General features: G+C 41.0%; 1 protein-coding gene across 12 annotated transcripts in view; it reads left to right on the top strand.

The window, feature by feature from the left end:
• PHF21B (PHD finger protein 21B) overlaps positions 1 to 20,173 on the top strand; it is a 213,355-nt gene that overhangs the window by 152,852 nt on the left and 40,330 nt on the right. For 11 of the 12 annotated variants that reach the window (XR_006173857.2, XR_010598450.1, XM_042847673.2 and 8 more), the window contains one exon: positions 15,611 to 15,703. The exons of the other annotated variant lie outside the window; for it this stretch is intronic. Coding sequence is in view for 9 of the 11 variants with exons in the window: in XM_042847673.2 (XP_042703607.2) it covers positions 15,611 to 15,703 (93 nt within the window). In the remaining 2 variants the exon portion in view is untranslated. The remainder of the gene's footprint in view (positions 1 to 15,610; positions 15,704 to 20,173) is intronic. 12 annotated transcript variants of the gene reach the window in all.

Here is a 20,173-nt window from a genome sequence, read left to right as displayed (position 1 = left end):
ACATTTGTTGGTATGATTTAAAAAAAAACAACACAACAACAACCATGAACAGATGGGACCTCTAGTGTTTTGCTTTATCTGCATTGTAAATGTGGGCTTTAAAGATAAAGTAGATAATGTAATGGCTCAAAATGTTTATGCTTTGTTCTCAAGGCTTGAGATAGAAGATCAAATCCTGACTCATCTGGCCAGAGTCCAAGAATTCTTTCTGACTTGACAAATCATTAAGTAGACCTGAATCATCCTGCTTCTTGATTTGCTGTCTTCTCTTATGCTGTATGTTAATGAATTCCATGTCACAATGTTTTTCACTAGTTACATATGATAGTGCAAATTCCACTATACGTTGTATGTAACATCTGGTGTAACTCTGTTGAACTCAAGTAGAATTATTCTATATTTACACCAAAGTAGTTGATAGCAGAATTTGGCCATGGACTATGTAATTACATCACTAATACTTTTACTACCATATACCAGCTGACTATAAACAGGTTCACTTGGCTGTAGCTGTAATTAGAAAATGTTATATTACAAAAAATCCAATTTTAAAGTATTTTCTCAGTCTTATTTTCTCATTTTTAACTAAAATTGAAAACAATTAGAATATACAGAATTTTCACTTTTGCAGGTGGAATATAATTGAAAACCCTGGACCATGTCCTGTCATCAGTTTTTCTGAGTAAAAGTCAATGGGATGATATGATCCGTGATCTTAAAGTGGTACCGTCAGCTTGAAATGTAGTCAGTTTTATAACCAAAAGTTAACAATAGTTTCAGGTACTACACCAGCTCTTACGTCTCCCTGACAGTAACTGTGGATTTATCATCCTATTGTCCAATTAAAAATAAAAAACACCGTTTATCTCCCCTTTTTGCAATAGGAAACACCCATAGAATTTAGGCCCAGATCCTGCAATGAGCTCTGTGCAGAAGGACCCCAGCATGAATCTATGAGGAGCCACACTGGGTATGTCTACACTGCATCTGGGAGCGAGCCTCCCAGCTCAGGTCCACAGACTCATGCTAGCGGAGCTCGGGCTAGCATGAACCGTGCTAGAATGTCTGTGCATCTGGGCTGGGAGGCTCGCTCCCAGATGCAGTGTAGACATACCCATTGAATTCAGTGAGGCTTTGAGGAGGTGAAGGGTTCTGTGTTTGTGGATCTCATTGCAGTATTGGAACCTAAAAAAGGAAAGTGAATGACTTACCATACAGGAAGATTACTATTTGTCTAGTTCAATCTAATTCACAAAATAAATACACTGAAAACAGTGTATTTTCTCCTAATCTCCTTCAATTATAGCAAATTTAGGTCCTTGATTCTGCAAACACTTAAGACTTGCTTAACTTTACATCTATAAATAGTCCCACTGAAGTCAATGGAACTACTTATGTGTAAAGTTACTCATGTGCACAAGAGTTTGTAAGACTGAGACCTAATTGAATATGCTGTAAAGCATGGGCGAGGCAGGGACATATGGAATAACGCTAGCTTTTTATGTAAAACCCAGAGCAACTTCCATTGAAATTATTGGAAGTTTGTCTGGAGTGAGGGATGCGTGATGAGACCTTGGTGTTGATTTTGAAATTAGACCCCCAAAAAAGCAGAAATTATAGTCACATTTTATACTAAGGATACATTTATAGTTTAGAAACTATAATATAGTAGTGAATGTAATTAAATAATTTATAAATGCTTATCATGTTATAAGCATGCTACAGACATTAATATGTGGTAGAGGTGGATACAAGTGTGTCAGTAGAAGGTATGGTTCTAGGCCACTTATTAACCTATTAGACTCTTATTAACCATTTATTGAAACCTCTATTAATAATTTATTAAACCTTGATAAACTATTTATAAATAAAAACCCTTAATATAAAGTGTGACCAAAATTATTTGCTATAGTGGTGACGCAGTAGCAATTGCTATAGTTAAGGTTGCAAAATGGTTTCCATTATATCCCCTCTTGACAGGATTCATTGGCCTTTCAGCATTCAGGGAAGGAATCCTTTTGTGTTGAGAATGCCCCAGTGCTAGTCCCTGAGAGGATATCCTAATACAGCTGCCTCTTCTGTAGGGGTTTATCTAGGACCAGCAGGAGTTAAACAAATGAGTTTGTTTTGGCGGGTGGGCCTTGTTAACTGGTCAGCTAGGAATCATTAAAGCTCACCTTGCCCAGGTAGTAGAGAAAGGGGATGATGCTGTATTTTGGACTTTTTACATTTTTCTTATAACTGCTGCAGTTAAATGGTGGGTCTGGGAGCTGACACAGAGGAGCTTGTGGTGGGTTTTATGTTTTGTTTGGGTTGTTCTGCTAATGGCCTAAAATAAATGCAGTAGCTTAGGAAGTACAGTAGGAGAGACTTAGTTTTTCTTCCTTATTAGCCAGAGGGTTTCTTGCTTTTGTTCCTGGGACAACTGGGAAACTGAGGCTCCAGTACGCCCATGCTTATAACTCTGAAATAAATTTTATTTTATTTTGTGCTGACGCATGTTTGCTCCCTGCACAAAGCTCCACAATCTTGCAACCCCATTTTTGCTGAGCTCTTATTCAGTTAACTTAACTAGATGTGGAGTTAAATTCTGCAGAGCTTGTAGGTCTGCAGTAATGAAATTCACTTTTTTAAAGAAAAGGTAAGTACACTAAGTAACTATTACTTCAGTGTTGTTGGACAGTTGCAATCAGAGATTGGAAATACAGAAGTTAAGGATTCAACAATAACGTAATTCAGCCAAATTGTACCAAAGCAGTCTTTCCTGCTACTTTATTTTGTTGTTGTTGTTAGATGGGTAGCTTAGTATATTACTGAATATTTTGTAAAAATAATTTTTCTATGACGCATAGAAGATGTGTTGCATTACCAAATTAACTTTGCTTTGGGAAACTTAATTTCTGTGTTTCCTGAACGTTGGTAATTTTAATGCTGCAATTGTAATGTTTTTCACATCTATATGTATAGGGTATAGTTTAGGCTAGTTCCATTGCTCCATCCCAAGACTCTTACGTGTATGTTTCCAATCTCCCATATGGATGGGGAATGGCTAATGAAAATCCAAAGCAGGGGGCTGCACATGTAACTTTAAGCAACTTTTGTGCCTGTCCCATGGCTGTCAGGCCACTGGATGGTATACATTAGAGTAGTGGTTTTCAAACTGGGATATGCGAGCTCTCGTCAGTAGTGGAGGACAACACACTTTATTTAGTAAGATTTGGCAATCTAATCATAGCTATATTATGATCCTATCTCAAATGGGGGTATGTGTAGACTACATTATCTGGAAAGGAATATGCAGCCTAAAAAGTTTGAAAACCACTGAATTAGAGCAACCTGAAGGCTATTTTTATTTACGGTGTCTGGCAACAGCCCTCTTGGGCTATACCTGTGGATGAAGATATACAGGACATAAAGGAGCTTTGACTACAGCTCTTTCCCCTAGTGACCCCCCCGGCCAGTGGTGGCAGAAGGGAAATGGTGGCATAGGAGCCATATAGAGTCTGTCCTACACCCCAGATTCAACTATGCAGGGCTAAGCTGGCTCTAGAGATGGATTGTAGGGCAAAATCAGGTCCACTACACATACTGCATATGTGTGTTTCCTTATTTCAAACCAGTTGCCACAAAATCTGTGAACAAAGAGGAAATAATCTGAAGCCATTATTCATTAAAAAAACTGGAACAGTTTAGTAGTTAAACAGCAAATCTCTTAGGAATTAGCTGAGCAAGAGACTATAGGTGTGATCACAGCTGCTGCATGTTGTACTTGCAGCTCAGTGAGAGTGCATTCATTTGCTCAGGAAGTAGAGACTTAGTTAATTAAGTTTAATTTCTGTGCAAAGCTTCAAATTGCAGACCAAATATGTGTAGGCTAATGTGGTTCAGTATAGCCAAACATGAGTTTAGTAGTCGGAGTCCTGATTACTGCCTTTGAGCAAAGGGTTAGCTCATTCCCTTTAATAACATGAGTCCCACCCCTTAAAGGAGAAGGACTAAACAGTAAAGGACTTCATGGAGAGTTTAAGGCCTTGGCTACACTGGCAATTCACAGCGCTGCACTTGCTGCGCTCAGGGGTGTGAAAAAACACCCCCCCTGAGTGCAGCGAGTGCAGCGCTGTAAAGCGCCAGTGTAATCAGCGCCTGCAGCGCTGCACGCTCTCTCGCAGCGCTGCAAGCTATTCCCCTCGGAGAGGTGGAGTACTTGCAGTGCTGCGAGAGAGCTCTTGCAGCGCTGGCGGTGCGACTACACTCGCGCGGCAGCGCTGTGAATCCGCAAGTGTAGCCAAGGCCTAAGTTTAATAGGCCAGAGGGAAGCAGCGGTTCAATACAGATGTGTTATAATCATCTACTCCTGGAGTAAAAGGCATCCTTTGTGACTGAAACCTAAGAAGCTTATGGACCTTTCTCAGTATCTCTCCTTTGACAGAATGCTGTCTACAATTCTGGGCCCACATGCTGTATTCCTAGGGAAAAGTTTAGGGAGGGCTAAAACTGATAAGAGAGTTCTGTGAGTTTCTGCCTGATTCTTTCCTTAGAAAGGGAGATGTAGGGAGGCAGGAAGGAAAATTAAAGGGTGTAGCCTGTCAACCCTGAGGATCCAGGAGGAAGGCAGAAGACAACTTTACAGATCCCAGGTAACGCCTCATGATGGTCTAGTAGACCCTCCATGCTGCTCTCCTGATTCCCACCCTTCTGAGTTTTGCTGCCATTGGCTAACACTCCACCCCCTCCCACACCCACCCCCCCCCCCCCCCACACACACACACTGCATTTAGCCTGTGCCCTAAAGTTCCCATTCCGTGCCTGAGAAGGTAGGTGAAGGTTGGGAATTATTGCTGATCTCACAACCAGCAACAACTAAGGGCCTCTCCCACCTATGGCTCTATATATCCTCCCAAAGCTTCAGGAGCCCTGAAATGGGTGGATGTCTATAGTGTCTAGAGAATTGTGAGCATTCAGGAGAACCAATATTGCCTTCCCTGCCCCTTTGCAGGTTAGAGAACTTTTCTGACACATTTTGCTCTCCTCTGCAGCTCATATTTTTGTGACCCATGAAATCCCAGGAGCTTTTCCTGTCTTTTTTTAAATTCTTCAACTACAGAATAATGCAATAGGGTGATGGTGCTCTTACAGTGGGGGTGCTGAAGGCAGAAACCATGTATTTGGGTTGTTATTACTACTTCCAGCCAAGCGGTGAGGAAGCACTCCTAGTTCCAGCAATAGGGCTTTTATTGAGTCTCTGAGTAAACACATGTATCACAACAAATACAAACATATATACAAGATTGTGAATTCAATTTGTGAGAGAGCAAGACCTACCAAAATACTGGTGTGAGATAAAACAAAAAGGGGGAAACAGCAATTACTTTTAGCTTCTAAAAAAAATTGGACCAGAGTTTCTTAAATTTCTGTGAAGTCCCAGTCAAACTACAGTCCATATACCAAATATACACTAAATATCTTTATGGTTGCTGAAAAGAAAGAAAAGATATTTGTGTGTATGCCACACAGAGAACTTAAATATGTTCTTTTTACTGATGGAGGGGATGAAAAAATAATTGCTATTCAAATGTTTATGGTAACAGAGTATAGTAGCAAGCTTAGAAACAATGGGTGATCATTGAAGTCAGGTGTAGCAAATTTTAAGTCAAATGAACTCAAAGGTTGCATTTAGTACTTGGCATTTATATAAAGCAAGCTCAAGGTTGAATGCTGCATTCAAGTTGTAAAATGAATGCAGAATGGGTAAAAAACCTGCAATTACTTCAGTGAATATCCATTCAGGTTAAGAATTTTCATCTTTGCTGTTGCCATAGCAATCTGTTCCCCTGTCACTACCACATTAAAAATCCATTCTGTAAAACTGTTGTCGCCAATATTGAACATATAACAGACAAAAACATTTTTTTAAAATAGCTTTAGGTGTCTTGTTTGCGACAGGAAGCAGGAGTAGATCTTAGAGATGAATATGTACTTTTAAAAAAAGATTAGAGGTACTATAATATATTGTAGGAACACAGCATTTTTGCTGTAGTATTGAACTCAGTATGAAATAGTTTGAAAATAATATAAAAAGGCAGTGTCCATAGTGCTCAAATATTAAATTATTTTCCTAAAATATAACAAACCAAAATGCTCTAGAATTAAATATGTTTTTATTGATGCACTATAGCAAAGGGCTTTGAAAAGTAAATGATCATTAACTTTGTCAGTGAATGGGCCTAATTCTTTTCTTGCACCGATTTAACTGTTGATTTCAGTGGTGTTATTTACCCTAGTATAATTCTGGATTTAGAAGAGAATCATGCCCACTAATAATTATACACTTGGGACCTGATCCTATGTTTTTCTTGCATCCAAAACTCCCATTTCTGCTTCTACAATGAATGCAGGATCAGCCCCATAGTTTTAATAATGGATCCAAATATCACAGTTAATAGCAAGCATAGTTAGAGATGGTTCCATGAATAAGTGTTACCCAAACTGAGTAAAACTTGAAGCCTCTTTCAATAATATATGTATTAAAAACTTTACAATATAATGGTTGTACCATTCAGCATGGAAATAAAAACGTTTGTGCTGATCATAGCAGTGTTTAAAGTCACAGACCTAAGGGCTTGTCTACACTGGCAATTTACAGCACCGCAACTTTCTCACTCAGGGGTGTGAAAAAACACCCCCCTGAGCGCAGCAAGTTTCAGTGCTGTAAAGCGCCAGTGTAAACAGTGCACCAGCGCCGGGAGCTGTGCCCCTCATGAGGGTGGATTTTTTTTTTTTAGAGCACTGGGAGAGCTCTCTCCCAGCACTCTGTTGTGACTACCCAAGCCACATTAAAGTGCTGCTGCAGCAGCGCTTTAGCATTGCCAGTGTAGGTGAGCCCTAAAAGCCTACACAGTAGCTTAAGCAGAGTCCTAATAGACCACACAGTGGAGATCTGGGGTGAAAACATGCTCCTGGGGCTTAATCTGATCATCCACATTGGAGGTCTGTGCATGCTTGGCTGCCACCAGGCTGCTCGTCCTCTTTTTTTCATCTTTCTTTGTTCAGCCTTTGTTCATCTCTCTGCTTCCTTTCTCCCCTCCCTTGTGTAGCTTCACTTTTCACATTTTTGTCTTTCACTTGTCCTTTCCTCTCTGCTTACATCTCCCAAGCTTTTGAGAATGGATTGCTCTGAGAAAGTCATTGGTTTAGAACAAGAGCAGCAGTGGAGAAGAAAGCGTTGCAACTATTTGCTAAATTATCTCGGTTATATTAGATTAAAAACAAGATGACTTGTTTTCAAACTTTCCTTGGAAACTTCTCCTAGTTCTTTTCCATGCACATTCTTTGGTTACACAGGAGCAATTGGTTTTTTGTTGTTTTTTAAGCCAGTTGTATCATACTGTGGCTTTTTCAAATTGTCATTTTATTACTGAGTGAGCTCTACTTAATTTATCCCGTGCATAAACTCTTTTTTTTTTCAGTACTCTCTTTGGCTGCTTACAGTCCTTAATACCTCTTTAAAGCATGCTGTTAGGTGTCATTTACCCAGGATATAGAGGCCGCAGAAGGTCACCAACTCAGTGGACTTGCTGTGGTTCCTATGTTTGCGCAGCTGTGAACTGGTTATGAAAGGAGACCTCCCTGAAAGCCAGAGAGCTGGACTCTGTTCTGTGTAGGTCACCACAGAGGGGAGTTTGGAAGCAGGCTGGAGATGTCACCATAGAATCTGTGATCATGTGTATCCATTAACCATTAACATCAGTATATGGGAGATGTGACGGGTTAGATCACAGAAACCCTCTTGGGAGCTGCCACCCGATGTGCCAAGACTACCTCTGTTCCTGCTTTCCTTGCCAGCTCGGGACCCCAGAACCCTGTCTTGCTGAGCCAGACACTCCTGTCTGCTCCAACAAAGACCCAGGGTCTGAATTACTTGCCCCAAAGCTGCAGGTTTACCTAAAAGCAGCTAACAGAAGTGTTCCTGTCTTTAACACTCAGATGCCCGACTCCCAATAGGGTCTAAACCCAAATAAATCCGTTTTATTCTGTATAAAGCTTATACAGGGTAAACTCATAAATTATTCATCCTCGATAACACTGATAGAGAGATATGCACAGTTGTTTGCTCCCCCACGTATTAATACATACTCTGAGTTAATTAATAAGTAAAAAGTGATTTTATTAAATACAGAAAGTAGGATTTAAGTGGTTCCAAGTAGTAACAGACAGAACAAAGTAAGTCACCAAGCAAAATAAAATAAAATGCGCAAATCTATGCCTAATCAAACTAAATACAGATAAGATCCTCACCAGTTCCAGAATGCTCCCTTTTACAGACTAACCTCCTTTTAGCCTGGGTCCAGCAATCACTCACACCCCTTGCACACTGTCTTTTGTTCCAGTTTCTTTCAAGTATCCTGGGGGTGGAGAGGCTCTCTCTTTAGCCAGCTGAAGACCAAATGGAGGGCTCTCCCAGGGGTTTAAATAGACTTTCACTTGTGGGTGGAGACCCCCTCCTCACTCCTATGCAAAGTCCAGCTACAAGATGGAGTTTAGGAGTCAACTGGGCAAGTCACATGTCCATGCATGACTCACAGTTTTTACAGGTAGCACCCACTGTTTACATGCTACTTTGAAGTAGACTTCTTATGTGGATTGGAGCATTCCATGATCCATTGTCCTTTAAGTGTTTCTTGATTAGGTACTTAATTTCAACATTCCTTTCTCCAAACCAAATGCTCTACTAAGGTTATTTAGAAATCAAGCCAGTACACAGCCAACATTCATAACTTCGAATACAAAAATGATATATGCATACAAATAGGATTAATACATTCAGTAGATCATAACCTTTACGGAGATATGTTACATGGCACATGTAGCATAAAACACATTCTAAGCATATTTTCATAAAGCCTTATGGGAGATACCAACACAGGAGACAACATTTGAGCTTCTGTTTCAGCCCAGGGTCTAGGCTAGTGATTGCAGGTCTACCCTGTGCCCTATGTATAGGCTAGGGTAATGAATTCCCATGCACAAAAGCCTAGGATAAGTGCTCCTCAGTATAAGGGTTGCCATATCAGGAAATATTTGTGAAAGGTAAATTAATTTGTCTGTATTTAAAAGTTTCTCTCAATAAAAAAGATCCTAAATCTGGCTTAAACATGTAATATCAAATCAAAAGAATTCAGGTAAACTGAATAAGGATTCTTAACCTTCCCTCCATTACCAGCTCCCTTCTCATACTAGAAGTATATAGCAGTGTAGGTATTTCAGGGGGTCACCAGAAACCCTCACAGACTGCAGATAAAGGAGAGATTTGAAGTTATCTTTGACTTTTATGGTCCTTTTTTATTAAAATGCTTAGAGCTGTAAATGTAGTAATAAGAAACTCATTTATCTTGACAAAAGTGCTGCTATAAACTATTCTGCACTCATAAAATAACCTTTTAAATTATTGTTTCTGCTGGTATCGATAAATTCATACAAAGTGCTTAAAGGTCAGGCATTGCCAGAAAAATGTCTTTTCAGCTTGTTAATTAAAGGTTTATAAGAATGTGCACCAGCTTGCTCTTTTGACAAATGGAGGGGGGAAGACACCCAAAATGGAAGAAAGGGATAGAATGGCAGCAATGAGAGACGAGGCTAAGCCCAACCTACGCTCACCATGGAATGTATGGGTCACTTGTGAGATAGTTGGTATCTCTGAAGGGGAAAAATAAGTTATCCACATTTGTGGAGAGGGGGATCTTGATTACAGTCCTCATGGAGACAATGTGGTCGAATATTTGAAGCTGAGAGCAAGTGACCTGATTCACCACTGTTACTCCAGGTCTGCACCAAGTTACGTTACTGAGAAACAGAAATAATCTAAAGATGAACCACATCACCCCATATCTCAGCTCTCACTCCTAAACCTCAGTACTTCCATAAGAACTGTGACCAAGATATCTCCCCCCTTTATTTCTGTATTCCCCAATCAGCATGGAGGCATTGTTTCAGATAGCTAGAGCTTGATTCACCACTCTGCTATTCAAGTTTAAAAGAGCTTCAACATGGAACTGGAGTAACACCTGAGGTGAATGAGGCTTTGGGATTAGAACAGGGGTGGGCAAACTTTTTGGCCCGAGGGCCACATTTGGGTATAGAAATTGTATGGAGGGCCATGAATATTCACGAAATTGGGGTTGGGGTGCAGGAGGGGGTGAGGGGTGGGGATGAGGGGTTTGTGGTGCATTAGGTGCTCTGGGCTGGAACCGAGGGGGATGGAGGGTGGGAGGAGGATCAGGGCTGGGGCAGGGGTTTGGGGCACGCGGGGTGTTGCTCAGGGGTGCAGACTCCAGGCGGCGCTTACCTCAAGCAGCTCCCAGAAGCAGCAACAGCATGCCCCTCTCCGACTCCTACACAAAGGTGCAGCCAGGCGGTTCTGCTGTGTGCTGCCCCGTCCACAGGCACCCGTTAGCTACGGTTCCTGGCCAATGGGAGCTGCTAGAGCAGTGCTTGGGGAAGGGGCAACATGCGGAGTGGAGCCCCCTGGCTGCCCCTATGCGTAGGAGCTGGAGCAAGGACCTGCTGCTGCTGCTTTCGGGGGCCACGTGGAGTGGTCCCTGACCCTGTGCCCCAGGTGGAGCACCGGAGCGGGGCAAGCCCCAGACCCCACTCCACAGCAGGAGCTGGAGGGCCAGATTAAAACAGCTGGTGAGCCAAATGCAGTCCATGGGCCGTAATTTGCCCACCCCTGGATTAGAAGATCTGTCTTCTGTTCCCAGCTCTGCCACTTCTTCACCCTGGATACCTAACTTTGCTTCTGACCCTCAGTTCTGACATCATAGAATGGAGATGATAATACTAACCCACCTTAGCAAAGGTGTTTGAGATTCTTAGCTGAAAGGCACTATAGATAAGTGCAAAGTATTTATTCTTTATTATTCATCTACTTCTGCTAATGTGCTGACTTGATCTATTTTAATTGTCCAAACAAAGAGCGATAAACAGTAAGCAAACAGCATAAATAGTGAAAAGTAAATTGTATTTTTTAAAATTGTCTCATTTTTTTGTATTCCTTGATGCTATAAGAAATATATGTAAGAACATTTTGGATTTTTCTTCCACCTTCAACATGTGAGATTTACCCTGGCAATGTCCCTTTAAATATTTAAACAGCAGTTCTTTAATATCAAAAAGTTGGTAAACCCTAAGCTGCATCTCTTGTACTGAAAATTTCATAACTGAAGAATGCCATAATTTGTTTTCATTCTCTTGAGAGGTAGCAGCAGTACTCTGAGCTTCTTCAGGGAAATAAATCTAGAGCATTTTTTGAGAGTGTAGGTGACAGGACTAATGATAGCTTCATTTGAAAACAGCCAGAATGTGTGGTCCACGGATATCAGAGCAATGAACTAAGAATATAGTACAAAGTAGCTTCTGGAGTTCCCCTTTTCTCCTCACATCCCCATACCACTTTTGGCTCAATCTTTCTGTATTGTAAATGTATCAGAACTGCTACTATAATGTATACATAGGTTAAGATGAGGTCTTTTTTCGGAGGAATAGGATGGGGAAACTCTTAATTTTTGTTACAGGTTTATGTTTATTTTTAAAATCACATATTTGAAGAAGTCCAAGAAAGGTCTTTTCAATATGGAATTTTGATTACAGTATCTTACTTGTTGACAGCTATTTCTTAAATAACTTTTGGTTAATTGGACTCCTTGTTTCACGTTCAATTCCTAATCCATTCATTAGCAACATTTTTTATTCTAATCTGGGATGTACTGTTGTGCAATCTGAAAACCCTTTTGTTGTGTGTTTACTGTGTGTTTTCAGTATATGTAACTACATGTCTAAAATTAGTTGACAATGAAAGATGCAACCACTTTGACTCCAGCTCAGAGAAGTGGGGGACTTTTTATATTAATTTGCTAGTAGAGGGTGTGCATACATATGGGATTTTCATCTTTACTGTAAACGTTAGAACAATCATGAGCAAGATTTTAGGTGGAGAGGTTGGAGGTCAGCTGCCCTGTACCTTTTGTCATCATTCATACAAGGGTAAAGTGGGTGTAAAATCCAAAGGGCAGTGTTTAAGACTTGCTTTGCATTGGTGTAAATGACTCAGGGTTCAGACCACTGAAGAATCAGGCCCAGTTGTTGAGGAAGGGGTTCCTTTTTAACTAGCCTATTTAATGCTCACAGAAGGTGCTACATTAACACTATTGGGAAAGGAGACTTGAGGAGCTCGGTTTGTTTACCTTAACCAAAAGAAGGCTGAGGGGGGATATGATTGCTCTCTTTAAATATATCAGAGGGATAAATACCAGGGAAGGAGAGGAATTATTTCAGCTCAGTACTAATGTGGACACGAGAACGAATGGATATAAACTGGCAGTCGGGAAGTTTAGGCTTGAAATTAGACAAAGGTTTCTAACCATCAGAGGGGTGAAGTTTTGGAACAACCTTCCGAGGGAAACGGTGGGGGTGAAAGACTTCTCTGGCTTTAAGATTAAGCTTGATAAATTTATGGAGGAGATGGTTTGATGGGATAAAGTGATTTTAGTCAATAGGTCAATAACGTGCCATCGCTGGTAATTAGCAACAGTGTCAATGATGGGATATTAAAAGTTACTACAGAGAACTTTTTCCAGAGGGTCTGGCTAGAGAATTTTGCCCGCATGCTCGGGGTTCAGCTGATCGCCATATTTGGGGTCGGGAAGGAATTTTCCTCCAGGGTAGATTGGCAGAGGCCCTGGAGGTTTTTCGCCTTCCTCCGCAGCATGGAGCAGGGGTCGCTTGCTGGAGGATTCTCAGCAATTTGAAGTCTTTAAATCATAATTTGGGGACTTCAACAGCTGAGTCAAGGGAGAGAATTCTTCCAGGAGTGGGTGGGTCAGCTTTTGTGGCCCGCATTATGTGGGAGGTCAGATTAGATGATCATAATGGTCCCTTCTGACCTTAGAGTCTATGAGTCTATGAAAGGAAATCCTCTGGCCACAGAGTGCGCGGCATGGACAGCATCAGTGTGATCTTTCCTTTGCCATCCTGTCAATGTACTACACTGTAGCGAATGTACTACCTGCAAGATAGCGCTCTTTCTGGCCTTAAGCCATCTGGTGAGACTACCAGCAAGAGTGACTTTTGTGATGGGAATGCTTCACCAAGAGAAACTGAGCAGGCTAACTCATTTTACCCAGGCTGCTGAATAGCCAATAGGGGTCAATGATTTTCGACCAATGAATTTAAGAGAAACCATTCTGTGATCTAAGATAAATTGTGAATGTCAAGCTGTTTCTAGGTTACTATTTGGGCATTGTAACAGGGTGGTTCATAGTTGGAGTCCAACCAACCCTGATTACAGACTGTCACACCTGGGAGAGAGCAGGGTGATTGCCCTATAAATAGCAGCAGGAGGCGGTAATAAAGGGGGGAAGTACAGGAAAGTGTAGAGAGACACAGGGAGTGTGAAGGACTCCTGCAGGGAAGACCCTGAGACCAAGGGTCTGTCTACACTGCAATAAAAAACCCGTGGCACCAAATCTCAGAGCCCAAGTCAGCTGACTCAGGGAGGACCTGGGAGGGCAGGCTATAAGAAGAGACTGGGATGGAAGAGCTCTGGCTGGGAGAGAAGATGCCAGAACTGAGTGTGGGCTGTTGTGTGGGGATAGATTTTATGTTGGGACCCTGAGGATTATTAAGAACTGTGGTGGTTATTAAACCAGCCGCAGGCTGGGGATGTTGTTATCTCCATGAAAGCCTGTGTGAAGTTCTTAAGAGGCTTGCAAGAGGGGCTTAAAGGGCCAAGGTGCTTGCAGAGTGACCTCTGACCACAACGGGGCCATCAGTAAATGACCACCCTGCTACAGGCAAATTGTATTTCAGAAGTAACCTCATTATTCTAACTACAAAGAAGACTGGAGTGGAGGGAGAACCTGAATCATATGCGAGTAGCTAATTTAAACTGTCACCTCCTCCATTGTTGGTTGTCTGAAATGTTGTATGTTCTTTTTCGTTTTCATCTTAGAGGGCAGAAGGGCTGGGCTCACTCATTTCCAGTTTATACTGGCATAAAGGAAGGAGCCGAGCCCCCAGCAATGGGGTGTCTGCTGGGATGGAAGCTGAGTAGTAGAAGGTGGCTACAATTTTCCTTTTTTCGCAGGGCCTGCAGGAAACTAACACCACACACCAAAAGTGCCTAGCACTGATTGGGTAGGGAGGCTGGAGGAGGTGGTGATTCAGATAATCCACAATACTGCCTCTACTTGTGAGCCTCCAATGGTGCTGCTGTGTGTAATCTATGTGGGATCCTACAGTGAAAACACTGCCTGATCTTTCCCCTTCTGATGCAAAGGTCTTCACTTGCACATGGAGGTACAATTTACTCCCACTGCTACAAGGAGATGTAAACACAGCTCACTGTTTCTCTCGAGGCACCATTGTAGCCTGCCATCGTGTTTTTCAGTGGGACATTACTGGTTAGTACTCAGAAAGAACTTGTTCTTGCAGAAATATTGAGAGAGAGAGAGAGAGAGAGAGAGAGAGAGAGAGAGCTACAGAAACACTGACTCTGCAAAGACAAACTCGTGAACTCCACTAGTCTATAGGACTCAACCATTCCCAGTTCAAATTTTAATCTTTGCTGAATACAAAAGAACACACTTTTGTAGATTTGGATGATGGAATAGTTGGGTTAGGAGAGCAGAGGAATGAATCAAAACAAATTTCAGAGGGAGGGGTGTTTCTAATCTCTCATCACAGAAATGTATGTTACCTCTCCAGCCTACTGATAACCAACTGCAATCTCAAAGCATAAAGAAAATAACTGGGTATCAAGTATCACCTCAGTTACCCAATACGTCTGAAGTAAATCGCATATAAGTTAAAATGAAGGCTTTGTTTAAATGAAGAGCCAGGTCTTTTTTTAAATGTTGAAAACCATTGTAACACAAAGAAGAGAAGAATGTATAGGTAGAGTACCTTTGAGTAGTGGTAACTGACATGTTGGCTCAAAATGAGTGTATCCTGTAGCAGTTTTAGGTTACTGATATACTATTGCACCTCCATAGGTTGCGTTCTGCTTTTGGATTTGATGGGATTGTAACAGATCAGCATATACCAAATCTTATTTTTATGATAAAAATAAAATATACTCTTTAAACTCACTGAACTTTTAAAGGTAGCCTGGCAATGTGTAATGTAACATCTTTAAAACCCACTTTTTGAAAAATGAAGGCAGCATGTATCTCTTTTCCTTGGATCATTTTTGAAAACATGCTACTGCACAAACAAACCTTGAACTTGACAGGGCACTAAAATACCTTTAAAATAACTAGGATGGTATGCATTACAAGACAAATCCTTCGTACTCATATTGCAAAATGTTCCACAGAGACAATAGATCATAATTAAGGACGCTTTTAAGAGAAGAGTAAAGAGTGGAAACAATTCTCTGTCTCAGAAGAAGGGAAGGAGAGAGAATTCCAAATGGACTGAAATGCTACAGTGTGTTACTCCCAACTACAGAGAGCCAAATACAGGCAGAGAATAGTTGGGTAGGTTTCAGTCTGTCTATGGAGAATTTTGAAAGTACCATTGTTTCAAACCCTGTTCAACTATTTTCTTCTGACAGGCTTTGGGAACTATCACTGCAGTGCCCATTAAAGTTCCTCAGGTCAGCTCCTTGCAGAGGTTGGCAGGACAAGGACCAGCAGTGCTACCTCAGGTAACAATACTATTTCAATTTTTGTGTGGAATTATTTGAACTGAATTCCAAATCTGATATTTAATTAGTCTTTTATATGCCTCTTTGGTATTCAGCCCTGTCACAGCTAGCACACTCAGTTGACTGAATAAAAACTAAAGGCTTGAACCTGTAAATTACTGAACATCTTGGCTTCGGTGCTAGTTAAGCAACATGGTTGTGGATTTTCCCAATCTGGAAAAAAAACAAACCACTGGTTTTCTTGTAGGAGTGTGTGATGATGGCTGGGGGAAGGAGGAACACTTGGGTGAAAACAGTGAAAGAACCCAAGAAAACCACTAACTATTTTATGAAATGGAAAAGCAAAATGAACAATAAATATGCTATACAAAATATGCTACTCAAACCTGAAAAGGGGCCTACATTGTCCTAAATTAAAAGCTTACAACTCTGTAATAAAACAAAGGATCAAGGCCGGATTTCCAATTAGGCACAGTAGGCACATGCCTAGGGGCACTGGCATTCTAGAGGTATCTTACTTCTTTAAAACTGGTTACAATACGAACGTCAGCTGTAGGCGGGGAGAAGGGGGAGTGCTGAAGATGCTGTGCCTAGGGGGCGCACAAGGTGTAAATCTGGCCCTGCAAAGGATACAACTAGAGAGATTCCCAGTTTATGAACTAGTTAGGCCTGTTGTTTCTGGCCTTAGAAACCCATACACTTAATGCAAGTAAATTAGTTAATTGAGCCTAGCCAGTTACAGAGTTTTGACCAAACAAGCCCAGATATGCTGAAAACACTTGACTGATGTTGAACTGGCTGGATAAGAATGAAAGTCTTTTCAAAATTGACAAAATTCTCAACTCAACTGTCCAGGGTTCTTTGATTTCCCCCCCACCCCAACTTTCTGTCATTTTAATTGATTGACTTGTGACACAATTCATCTCCTTCACAAAAAGGGTTTGGAGTAGAGATCCAGATCTTCTGTTTAACATTCTAGAATAGAAGGAAGAAACAGGATTACATTACATCAGTCACATTTCAGCCTCTTCTTCTGGTGCTGGGTTCAACCATGATCCAACCTATTTGGGAATCGGTCATGCTGGCTAAGTAGTAGGCAGGTTCCATAGTAGCTCGTGAATTGTTTTTTGATTTTTTTCCTTGTGTGGTTTGGTGGTTTGAGTTCATTCTTACATCAAACTAGATTTTCATTGAGATTCTGATAGTATTCTTCAGCCTGTTGATCAGTCATGTCCTTCTGAAACCTTCAGTTGCTTTTACTATGGTTTTTTTACTAAGTTTAGTGCTTCTCTTTAGAATCCCTTATTGTGTAAGATGCTTGTTTTATTTGTGTAAAATGCTTGCTTTATTTTGATGAAATTCCTCTTCATGCTCATTGGAAATTTCAGTATACTTATGGTAGTTGGATGCAAATGCAGATATTCATTCTCGGGTGTCATTATGAAGCTGCTGCAGTAAATGGCAGTTTCAGACAATCAACTAAGAGGCTATGGGTGGCAGCAGAATTTTTGAATTTTCACAGTGTGCTTTACTTTCTCTTAAATAGTGTACAGAACACACAGGTTTAGAATGATTGCACCTGAAATTCTTTCATCTTTTTAATTGTATTTGTGTTATCTGAGCAAATGGCAAAGACCTCCATTGTATGTCATCTTCAGCAAGTTTCTCACAATACTCAGCAGTTTTCTTTTCGGATACAGACTTAACGGCATTAAGTGGAAATGCATTTTTCCCTCTGTAGCCATTAGCAAGTCATTTCTCATGTCTGAGCAATCACCTAATATTAATGTCAGTGTTGGTGCTTTTAATTCTTTTATATTGTTTCTTCACGTGCATTTAGTAGTAGAATTAAAATCTGTGAATTAAAATCTATCTGGAGGAGTACATTGAGGACAAAGCACTTCAATTATTTCTTTACACTGTTCAGTTTGTGGAAGGCATAAAAGAAAGTTATAGTTTCCTTATCAAGTTCAAGTTTGCTTTTCAGTTTTATGGCATAATCACATATTCATTTTTGCCATTTTTGGGTGTCAAAGATGAACAGAGATTGTTCATGAAAGAAGATGTTGAAGAGCTGCTGGAAATCTGTAACAGGGACTTAAATTAATATTAAGGTGACAGTGATGGCATCACAGATGTCACACTGCTATGGTCATCCGTGTTCTGTTCTTAAGTAGACAAACTCATTCAGTTCTACATTTGAACTTGAAGAATTAGAAAAAGCTGATTTTCTGCACTTTTCTGAGAGAAGCATGAATCCTTTATATCTTGTTACTTAACAATTCTTGACAATTTAACAGTTTACTTTTGAAGAATTATCAGTTTTCATTACTTGAGTCCATTCAGTTACATGTTTTCTACCACTGCTTTTGACTTCAGGCATGTTGAGTCAGACATTCATACATTGTAGTTCAGTGATTATAAAATAACAGTCACCTGTTCTGCAGTATTAATCATGAGCTTTCACACTTACTATAGTTAGAATGAGAAACAGCCACATAGTGAATTCATCATTGTGAAAACTAAAGAATGAAAATCAAAATGAGCTAGCCAGTTCTATATAGAATCACATTATCAGATTCCCTACTCACCTTTCAACAGTTTCTAATTCTCCTTCTTAAAGCCGTGCCCTTCTCTCCAGCCTGTAACAATTCTGCCCATCACCTACCCTCCCTAGGCTTACAGACAGTTCCATAACTTTGATTGTTTCCTAACCATCAGAAAAATAACCTTGACATTCTCAAAACTTCCCTTTTCATTCACAAGTAGAAAGATTAGGCTGGGGTAGTCAATACTATAAGTTCATTGTACAATACAAACATTTTTTTTCCCTTAGGCCTTCACTAACACTAAAAGCAAGCCTCTTTGACAGAGCTCTTATATTTTGCTTTTGTTACAAACAAGTGTGGAAGTTCCTTCTATAATTTAGGATGTCAGCAATTTTAACCCACCCTTCACCACCTTATTCCTCATTTCAAATCTTGTTTGGGATTTCCAGTTAAATGAAATGCACTCCTTCATTAAACTGCACTCTTTGTTCTCTTCTAGAAACACAGGTTGGGTTTATTTAAAACAAAATACAAAAAAAATATCTTTTTCTTGTGTATCTATACAGCGCCTAGCACAATGGAATCCCTGAGTGCATGGGCTGGCCAGGCAGGGGGCAAAGGCTGGATGCGGGTCACCTCCCTTTGGAGGCCTGCTGGCCTGCCGCCTTTGCACCTGGGGAGTAGGAGAGTTGGACACTCCCTAGAAGTTGGGGGACTACCGACTCCTGGATGGTGGCCCCGACCTCTGATTCATACCATCCCTTGAGGCCCAGCCTCCGCTCCACCTCTTCCTGGCCCTACTCTGCCTCTTCCCCTGAGGCCCTTCCTGCCACTCACTCCTCTCTGCTCCCTGCCCCCCCCCCACTCGTCCCTCGCCTTTAAGGCAGGAAAAAAGTGATTGGGCAAGCAATGGGGAGGGGGAAGAGAGGAGCAAGCAGAGGGCAGGGCCTCAGGGGAAGAGACAGAGAGGGAGTGAGAAGAGACAGAGAGAAGGTGGGGCCTCGGGAAGAGTCTGGGAGGGGCCTGGGATGGAGTGTGGGTGTGGCCATAGGGAGAGGGGAGTGTTGGGGCCTCGGGGGGAAGGGACACAGTCCAAGCGCTGGTGGCCCCCCACTTCTATAGAGCTTCCGGCACTCATAGGAGTAGCCTCCCCAATTGAAAAACTCATGCGCTGCTTATGGTTCCTGTGTGTCCCTACAATACAAATAATAATCTGGTAATTTCTCGGTCATTTAAGTGACAATTAAAGAAGTACTGTATCCAACTAAAATGAAATGTGAGCAGTCTTACAAGGTGATATACTCCCTCAAATAAACATTTAAATAATGGTAAGGACATTAAAATCAAACCTCCCGTTTTGTTTTGTTTTGTTTTTCAATTGAGATAAATTTGGGTCCAATCCACTTCTATTTAAATAAATGGAAAAACTCTCATTAATCTGAGTGGGAGTGAATCAGACTCTGAGATTAATGTCCTGTTAATGACCCCTTTTTCCACCTCCTAGTTGAAGGCAGGGGTTGGGAGTGCTTGGCTCATAACATCCTTGGTAGAACTGTGCAGACAATATCCTAGCAAAGGCCTACAGTTCTCCTATCATTAAGATTAGTGGATGTGGAGAAACAAGTACACACATACTTCAGATAAATTCTGTGTATTTCTCTTGTTGCTATGCATGACTGTTGCTGCCTTGCATTTTATATGAATTGTATCTGATATGTGAGTTTAATATGTATATTTTAGTACGGACTTGCCTATCATTCAGTTGAAAGCTCCTTGTAGCAGGAACTGTTTCGTTATGTGTTTATATGGTGCCTAGCACAATGTGGTCTTGGTCTGTGATTGGTTCCCTAGCCTACTGCAAATAATATCACATTGCTAACACTGGTGCAGCTCCAATAGTAGTTAATATAGACAAGGTTGC

This window comes from Chrysemys picta, chromosome 1 (genome assembly GCF_011386835.1).
Source record: "Chrysemys picta bellii isolate R12L10 chromosome 1, ASM1138683v2, whole genome shotgun sequence".
Classification (NCBI taxonomy): domain Eukaryota; kingdom Metazoa; phylum Chordata; order Testudines; family Emydidae; genus Chrysemys; species Chrysemys picta.
This window is presented reverse-complemented; position numbering and strand designations above follow the sequence as displayed.